This window comes from Trichosurus vulpecula, chromosome 5 (assembly GCF_011100635.1).
Source record: "Trichosurus vulpecula isolate mTriVul1 chromosome 5, mTriVul1.pri, whole genome shotgun sequence".
NCBI classification, from domain to species: domain Eukaryota; kingdom Metazoa; phylum Chordata; class Mammalia; order Diprotodontia; family Phalangeridae; genus Trichosurus; species Trichosurus vulpecula.
Window position 1 is genome coordinate 103537562 of NC_050577.1, and position 9876 is coordinate 103547437.

At 35.3% G+C, this 9876-nt stretch overlaps 1 protein-coding gene across 1 annotated transcript; it reads right to left on the minus strand.

The window, feature by feature from the left end:
- Positions 1 to 1139: 1139 nt before the first annotated feature.
- Positions 1140 to 2108, minus strand: TAS2R40 (taste 2 receptor member 40). The gene has a single exon (XM_036760590.1). It carries the CDS (start codon positions 2106 to 2108, stop codon positions 1140 to 1142), a length of 969 nt encoding a protein of 322 aa, XP_036616485.1.
- Between the last annotated feature and the right edge of the window lie 7768 nt (positions 2109 to 9876).

Genomic DNA, 9876 nt, shown 5'->3' on the forward strand with positions numbered 1-9876 from the left:
CCCTGGGGTGGTGGCTGAACCACAAACTTTCACTCTGTCCCCCACAGCTTTTCCCACTAACCTTCTCTGTTGTCTTTGGTGTTTGTGTGTTGAGAAGTCTGGTAATTGCCACAGCTCACTGATTCAGGGTGCTAGGGCCTGTTCTGCCTGGCTCCTGGTCTGGCTGGTCCTGCTGCCGCCCACGCTGGGCTCTGCTCCCCTCTGCTCCATGGGCGATAGACCTCATCCAGCAACCATCCAGGCAGTCCTGGGCTGGATCCCTGCTTCCCTTTGCTATTTTGTGAGTTCTGCAGTTCTAGAATTTGTTCAGAGCCATTTTTTATAGGTTTTTGGAGGGACCTTGGGCGGGGAGCTCACGCAAGTCCCTGCTTTCCAGCTGCCATATTGGCTCTACTCCCCTAAACAGTTTATTTTTATGGGTCAATAATTTTTTTTTAGGAGGCAGGTACTTAGGCTTGTAGGTTCAGTGACATCTCAACAATTTTTATCCATAATTATGTTTTATGAAAAGAGTCTAATGTTCTACTCCCTGACTTTCAGATAGCTAGAGATTCCTTCGGAGATGGGAAGGGGAATGCAATTCAATTCAACAAGTTTTTATTAAGTGCCTGCTGTATATAAGACACTGTGCTTGACATGAGACATTCAAGAGACTAAAATAAAAACTCATCCCTCACCTCAAGGAGCTTCCATTCTGTTGGGGAAATACATATAAACATATATGTAAATAAAAGATAATTTGAGGAGGAATAAAGCACTTGTAACTAGTGATATCAAAAAAAACTTCCCAAAAGAGGTGTAACTTTAGCTAATCTTGGGGGGAAACAGGATTTTAAGACACAGAGGTGAGTAGGGAGTATATTGCAAGAATGGGGACAACCAGGGCAAAGACATGTAGGTGGGAGATGGAATATCTTCTAGGGATAGAAAAAGTAGGCCAATTTGGTTGGAATATGGAATGCATGGAGGAGAGTAGTGTGAGATAAGTCTGGAAAGGTAAGTTGGAGATAGACTTTGCAAAACTTGAAATGCTAGGCAGAGATGTGAGTATTTTGTCCTAAAGGCGATAGGAGTTGACTATGAAGAAAAGGCCAGTTTTGTTGGATCGGGTCATTGTCGAATTCTCTGGGTACCATTTACTACTTCCAAATTTTTAGGCTGAATTTAACGTTGTGCTGAAACTTCTTCAAGGTCCTCCTTATTTTGGGATTGCCAAATATCAGGAAAACTGAGTGACCAGCAGGGTAGGCAGCCATGATAATTTTGCATAAAGTAGCTCCAAAGCTATCGGTGTTAAGGACATTGGCCATATAGAGAATCAAAGCCACAAAATTGAAAATGTAGAGGAGGAAGAAGAAACTAATGGCTTTGATTGCCCCCATGTGAGCTTCCATGCTGGGATTTCTGGTACCTGTGGCATTACTCTTCATCTGTAGTGTGTGTCTCTTGAGAGAGATGATCAATATGGTAGCTGCACAGATGAACATGATTAGAGGAATGAAAATGGCCAGGTTGTAGATAATAGCTAAGTTAACCACATTGGTCTCTGTAAAGTATTTCTTTTCTGTGGCATTGGAGGAGGAAACTTGGATGGAATTGTTAACATAAACTTTGTAGACATTCTTTGAAATGGGAAGAGTGCAGCAAAAAGAAATGAGGACTGATACTGAGAGGAACCAGGGCATTAATCCAGTGATTCTCCACCTTAGCCTAAGGAACAGGGGATGGGTGAAGTTGGCAATCTTGATGCAGTAGAAGACACTGAGCCATGCAGCAAACCAGAGGTTGGAATAGGTCAGGAACATGTAGATGATTTTGAAAGTTTTATACACTATATTTTGATTATAAGAAAGTCTGAATAATAAACTGTAAGTATTTTCCATCATCATCCAAAACTGTAGCAAGACCCTCGAACAGCTCAGAATCATCAAAATAAAATCACCAGTGGAGAGTGTTTTGCTCCGGAACCACTCAACGGCATTTATGGTCACAATGAAACCATTCCCAATCATGCCGGTGATGCACTCAATTCCTGGGACTATTAAGGTGATCAAAAGGAAAAGTTCAGATATATCATTATCTGTGTAACCAGTAGTTATTCTTGTCATTTTTTTTGGTGTCCTTGACTTCGCTCTCAGATTGAGGTTCCAGTTCACATTTGCTTCAGAATCCTCTGGTTGACAGATGCTCAAGGTACCTATTGCTTATTGAACTAAGTTAATGATTGTTCTCAATTTTTCTAAATTTGCTTGTCACATGACCACAAGTTGAGAGGCTGGGAATGCAAATGACTACAGGATTTGGTTACTGGTCCTGTCTCCATTTGTCACAGACACATTATGTTTGGGCCTTCAGCATGGTGTTAGGAAGAACTTGAGAAGAGTTTACATCATAGTTTATTTCTGTCTCCAGAATCCACGTTAGTCCTTCCAACTCCATGTCTGGTGGAATAGCCAATATGCCAAAATTTTCTTTGTGTCACATGTAGCCCAATTTACCTTGATCAATCTTTGGTGGCTCTGAAGAACCCCTTTTCAACCTAGTTTTACTGGCCTTTTAAATTACCTTCCTTGACTTCAGAACCTGGGTGAGATCATTGACTTAGTTGCCCTGAACTTTGTTTATTTTCTTTCTCTAGTGAGAAATTCTGGCTCTGTATTATTTTCATGCCCATATATAAGAATTTATGGATTGCCCATTCCTTAGATGCTGCTACTTTAGAATTAAGTTTCTTCAGGAAAGCATGGAGGGATGAAACAATGAATAGAAAAATCAAAGTAAAATGCCAGTTTACTAAACTATGTGCAGAAAAAGGTTCTGTGACAATATTTCCATTTGCTTTGATCATTGTTCTTATTATCAACATGACTGGGCCATGTTTTCTTGTTTTGGAGAGCATCCCCCTTATGTTTTCTTCTTTGGAGAGCATCAGAAAGAAAGGAACGTATCCCTAGGGATATTTTATAAAAATCAGAAATAAAACATAACAGATGTGTAGGTGTGTGGGTATAACCAGTTACGGCGTGTGTGTGTGTGTATGTGTATGTGTGTAAGTGTATAACCAATTACAACTTGTGGGAGGGAGGGAATATTCATTTTTTTTAGCACTTACTATATTCCAGGCACTGTGCTAAGGGTTTTTGCAAATATTATATCATTTGATCCTCACAAAAGCCTGCCAAGGGCTATAATCCCCATTATATAGTTGAGGAAACTGAGGCAGACAGACATTAGGTGACTTGCCCAGGGTCGCACAGATGGTAAGGGTTTGAGGCTAAATTTAAACTCCTGACTCCAGGCTTAGTTCTCTATCCACTATGCTACTTAGCAGTCTCTTTTAGAAATAAACACAAATTCTAGAGAATTACAATTATGGCTCAATGATAGCATATGAGTTGGAAAGAAACATCAGAGACTAGCTAATTTAATTCATATCTGAGCAATGGTTCCTTCTATTAACATTCTTGTTAAGTTGTTATGTAGGTTCTACGTGGAGACCTCCTATGTTTGAGAATTGACTATCTACCAAGGGACCCATTCTATTTTTGGACAGTTTTAGTTCCTTATATTGAATAAAAATCTACCTTTGAGAAACTTCTACCCATTATCCCTTGTTCTACTTTCTGGGGCCAGAAAAATGTATAATGTCTTTTCTATATGACACATCTTCACATGTTTGAAATCCCTTCTTTCTCCTGGTAAGTCTTCTCTCCTCCAAGCTAAATATCCCTAATACTTTCATCACTCTAATTATGTATGAGGGTCATTTCTGACCCTCATATGTCATGATTTAGAGTTCCTTCAAAATACTAGTCTTCTTTCCCTCAGCTTGTCAATATTTTGATAGATTCATGATTTCATATATGTGGGTAGTTCTTCCAAAAGTATAGATCACAACCCATTTATACCTTCTCATCTAATGTGGTTCTTATCTAGGTTTTCCTATAATTACTATACAGGGGCTGCACTCAATAAACTTGGGGCCTTCTTCTGGATCTCTCCATATTGTGTGGTTACAATTGGAATATGCTTATTGTCACCTGCCGGTCCCACCATTCTTACTACATGATCATGTTACCTCCTTTTCATGCCATACATTTCTCAGGTAATATCCTTATAAAATTACTTATTTATGTGTGCATTTATAATATATCCCTTTCTCCTGTATATGTATGTACATATATATATATATATATATATATATATATATCCTATATCTCCTGTCTCTCCCATTCCCTCTGAAAATCAAGTCTTATCCTATATATGCATATTTCAATAAAACAAATTCCCACATTGACTGTGCTCAAAGATGTATATCTATCTCTGCATTATAAGTTCATCACTTATTTGGCAGGAGGTCGATGGTGTGTTAAATTTTCAGCGTTTTCAACTTGTGATTTATCAGTGCATTCATCAGAGTTCTAAAGTCTTTCAAAGATGTTTTTCTCCATAATGTTGTTATCATTGTTCTCCTAGTTCTGCTCATTTCACTTTGCATCACTTCATAGGTATCTTCTCAGTTTCCTGTGAAACTATGTACTTTGTCATTTCTTATGGTACAATAATATTCACAACAGAATACTTTAGAGCTGTGGTGTCAAACACAAATGGAAAATAGGCCACTAAGACATATTTTTGGAACCTTCCAGGCTGCATATTGACTTTGTTTTAAAATCTAATATTATCTATGTTTTATTGAATTTTTATTTATATTGTTAAATATTTCCCAGTTTCATTTTAATCTCATTTGGGCTGTACCTGGGAGTGGTGTGGGCCTTGTATATGACACTTTCACATTAGAGCACTGTTCTTGTGCTATTTTTGGTTGCTAGAATTTTTCAGCCTTCTCAAGTCCACATTGTACCTCTTCATTTCATTTTGGATGACCTATAGCTTTAATTTCTCAGAGACCATGGTATTCCAGGAACCATAACTGAATAACATTACAGAAGAATATTGATGTTAAATTTCTGTTTTATTGAGACTCATAGGCATTAAAAGCACCCCACAATTTACCAAAACAATCTAGTTTGTTTTCTTCCTGTTTAATTCTTGATCCATTTCATCTTCTAGGTCTGCTAACATACACATATGTGTGTATACATGCATATATATATATGTGTGTGTGTGTGTATGTATATATATATATACATATATATATATATATATATATATATATATACCCACATGTATGTGTATTTATGCTGACAGACCAACTCTATAATTCATTTAACTTTTTTTAAAAAAAAACTACCACATTTAAAAGCCTGCCAAACCCATATCTACTTGGTTGTTACTGTGTGGCATTAGACTGAACTCTTTGGAATGAAGGGCATCGCCAATTAGGAAGTTCTGCAGTACCTCAGAGTTTGATGCAGTTAATTTATAGATGTCATCTATAAACACAAACATCATAAAGATCTTACCATTTAATCAATCAATTAATATCTATTAAGTGCCTCTCATGTGCCAGGCCCCATGCTAAGTGCAGCTATCATCACTGATAGGAAAGTCCTTACCATCTCTAGTGAATATCTCCCTGACCTGGGCTTAGCATTTGTCTTCCTCCATGATAATGTCAAACACCTTTGGTGGACATTTGTCTCCTTGTTTTATGCTTCTCTTGATATTAATAATCACAGCAGTAGATGAAATTAGCATTGTCATTACATCTTCCAAGGCAACTTGCATGATTTTTATATAAGCACCTTTTTAGAGGAGAGACTTTAAGATTTTGCTTCACAGAATAAATTTTTTAAATAGTAAAGAGACAATTAGAGAACATGCAATAATTAAGTGCCTACTATATGCCAGGTACTGTGCTAAATGCTTTACAGATATTATTCTATTTCATTCTCAGAAAACCCTGAGGAGCCTGCTATCAAACATTTGTGAAAGCTCACTTTTTTTCTCATAACTTCATCAAGAATGCCCTCAATATATGAGGAGATTATTTTACAAAGAGGAAAGTAGACATATGAGGTGCTAGCTATTGGCAATTGCTTAATTGCTTTTTTAAAATAATAATATATTCTTTTAATTTTCCTAAATATTTGAGTTCTCTTTCAGATATCTTGAGGATTCCTCAATGTCTTCAAAATTCTGTTCCCTCCAGGCTAGACCTACTCTATATATACTTGGGCTAGTCCGGCTGCTTTTTTAAAAAAAAACCTATATTTATTTTGTTTTCAACTTAAGAAATAAAACAAGTATTTCCATAATGTAGTAGAATATAAAAAATACCACTATATATGAAACTGCAAATCTTTTATGTACAACTTGCTATTCCTTTTAAATATATAATAAAGTTATCAGGTAACTTTCTTTTTTTTCTTTCCTCCCCCTGCCCTAGAAATGGCTGTCATTAGGCACAGATATGTATGTATGTGTACATATATACATATATATGTGTGTGTATATATATATATATATATATGCAAAACCATTTTATACATCTATTTATTAGTTCTTTCTCTGGATGCATATAGTGTCTTCTTTCATATGTCCTTTGTAGTTTATATGGATAGTTATAATAGTCAAAATGATTTAGTCACTCAAAATTGTTCTTAAAATAATACTGTTATTACTGTATACAGTATTCTCTTGGTTCTGCTCATTTCACTCTTCATTATTTTGCGTAAGTCTATCCAGGTTTTTCTAAGATTATTGAGTTCATCATTTATTATAGCACAGTAGCATTCCGTCACAATCACATACCAGAACTTATTCAGCTATTCTCTAATTGACAGGCATGCCCACAATTTCCAGTTCTTTGCCACCACAAAGAAAACTGCTGCAAATATTTTAGAACATACAAGTTTTCATTTTACCCTAATTATCTTTAGAAATAGATCTAATATTGCTATTTATGGGTCAAAGGGTATAGGCAGTTTAATAACTCTTTGAGCATAATTCCAGATTACTCTTCAAAATGGTTAGATTAGTTCACAATTCCACCAACAATGAATTAGCACCCAAATTTTTCAGATCCTCTCCAACATTTGTCTCTTTTCCCTTCAATCAGTTTATTTAATCTGATAGGTGTAAAGTGATATCTCAAGGTTGCTGTAATTTACATTTGTGTAATCAATAATGATTTAGAGCATTTTTTCTTATGACTATAAATTTGATTTCTTCATCAGAAAACTGCCTGTTCACATCCTTTGACCATTTATCAATTGGGAAATGATTTGTATTCTCAAAGATTTGACAAAGTTCTTTATATATTTGAGATATGAGACCTTTATCTGAGAATCTGTCTATGAAAATTTCCCCCAATTTTCTGTTTTCCTTGTGATTTTGGCTACATTTGTTTTATTTGTACAAAACCTTTTTAATTTAATATAATCAAAATTATCCATTTTATGCCTCATACTTCTCTCTCTCTCTCGTTTATTCCTAAATTGTTCACCTATCCATAAGTCTGATAGGTAACATATTCCATGTTCTTCAAATTTGCTTGTAATATCTGTCTTTATATCTAGGCCATGTATCAATTTTGATCTTATCTTGGTAAATGGTGGAAGATATTCGTTCATGTTCAATTTGTGCCAGACTGCTTTCTAGTTTTCCCAACAATTTTTACCAAAATATGCACCAAATAATATAGCATTTAAATTTTTAGAAGAAAAGTTAAATGAATTCTAGATGGAGATAGTCATGCTGTAATAGTAGAGGACTATAATCTTCCCCTCTCAGAACCAGTTGCTTTTTGTTTTCTTTAGTGACATTTTTGGGGGTCTTTTTTTATCCTCTGTGACTAGCACACTGCCTTGTGTGTAATAGGCAGTTAACTGTGGTAAATGGTTGCTTCTTTTCAGTAAAGAGCATAGTCACTTGGATTGGTTAATATTTTGCACTTAGACTTTTCTCTGAGGATCACCTTTGTTCATTCTTTTATTTTTACTTTTAGTTGTATCTTATTTTTATTTGTAACTCACATGTATCATATTTGTTTCCTAATATATCTTTGTTCTTTCCTGAGCCCAATGAATCTTATCTTTTAGCAAAGAATAAAAAAGAGGAAAAAATCAATTCACTGAAAGCCACAAACACATCAAACAATTGTCCTGGAGCAGTAATATTACATTACATTCATATACCAAAACTTGTTTGGTCATTCCCCAGCTGAGGGGTACCCACTTCCATTTCCAGTTCATTCTTTGCTATCATGAAAAGTGCTTCTGTGAACATTTTGAAGCACATGGGAAATTTCTTTCTGTCTTTGACTTCACTGGAGCATAGGCTTAATTTTGGGATTTAACTGTGTCAAAGAGTGTGACCATTTGGGGAGGGACATAATTCCAAATTACTCTTTAGAATGGCTGGAGCTATTCATAGCTCCACCAGGAGTATAGCAGTGTTTTCACCTTTCTACAGTTTCTCCAGTGTTGACTATTTCCATCTTTTTGTCCTCTTTGATAATCTGCTGGGTATGAGATAATACATCATTAATATGACTATTAATATTAGTTTAATATGACTGTTAATAGTTTTCAATCTTTTTGATAACAATTTGTTTATATTCTTTGACCATTTATTTATTGAGAAATGTATTTTGGGCCTATATATTTGTGGAAATTCTCTAAATATCTTCTATGTCATACTGTTGTCAGAGATACTTGATGCAAAGTTTTTTCCTCCTATTCCCTTTTTATCCTGATTTTGTTTGTACAAAAGTTTTAATTTAATGTAATCAAAACATTTTATCTTCTATGATATCCTATGTCATTTGTTTAATGGTAGAGAATGTAAGCAGTCTCCATTTGATCTCCATTTACTTGGTTGATTTGTCACCAAGAGATTTATTGAACCAAAGGAAGCATAAAGTCATTGAGAAGAAAGATGTGACTCTGCAACACAAAGCTAAAGGCGGCAGGGGCAGGGGGTGGAGAGGAGGTTAAAGAAATTAAAACATGTAAAATACTAATCTTAACATGTTCTTTTGAAATTGTAGAGTAAACAATAACAGATTTGGAAGGCATCCCAGCCAAAATTCCATACAATATTAATGAAACAGAAGGGCCTATCATCCTAAATTCGCTGTAGAAATATAAACATTTCCTCATCAAAAGGAGAAAGAGGATTAATCAATCTCAGAATACTTGGTGAACATGTTTAAAATATACAGAAATACTTTTGGAATAATCAAACATAGTTTCTCTAAATAATAGTAAAAGTTGGCAATAAGCAAATACCACTGGATTTGTTGAATGTAACCTAAAGTGGCTTATGCTAGATGAAACCTGTGAAGGCTATGATATAAAAGTTGAATCAAAAGGCCTTCCCTGGGCAATATCCAAATTAATTCAATCAACTATTAAGAAGCATTGAAAAAATGGCATGAATCATCAAGGATTGGTTGATAGAAATAGATCACTTTTTGAAAATAGAGGACTTTTTAATGGCAATTCAGTACTGGTTATTGACACCAGAAATTATAGACACCATATCTTTAAGGATCCAGATTTATTGATCAATATAGATAGTGTAAAGAAGTGGTAGGAACTGAACATCATAGCATTATGGTATTCCTTCTTCCTAGACAGAGGGCCACCTAGGTAAATGAACAGAATTTCCCAGCTCTAGGATCTTCCCTGATTGGATTTAACTTATAATAGTGATGATGATGATAATAACCATAATAATAATGATGTCAATAATAGTTAACATTTATATAGTGCTTATTATGTGCCAGACACTGTGCTAAGCACTTTGCAAATATTATCTCATTTAATTCTCATGACAGTCCTGGAAGTAGGTGCTATTATTATCCCTGCTTTACAAATGTGGAAACTGAGGCTAACAGAAGTGAAGGGACTTGCCCAGGCCCCCACAGCTAGTAAAAATCTGAGGCCAGATTTGAACTTGGGTCTT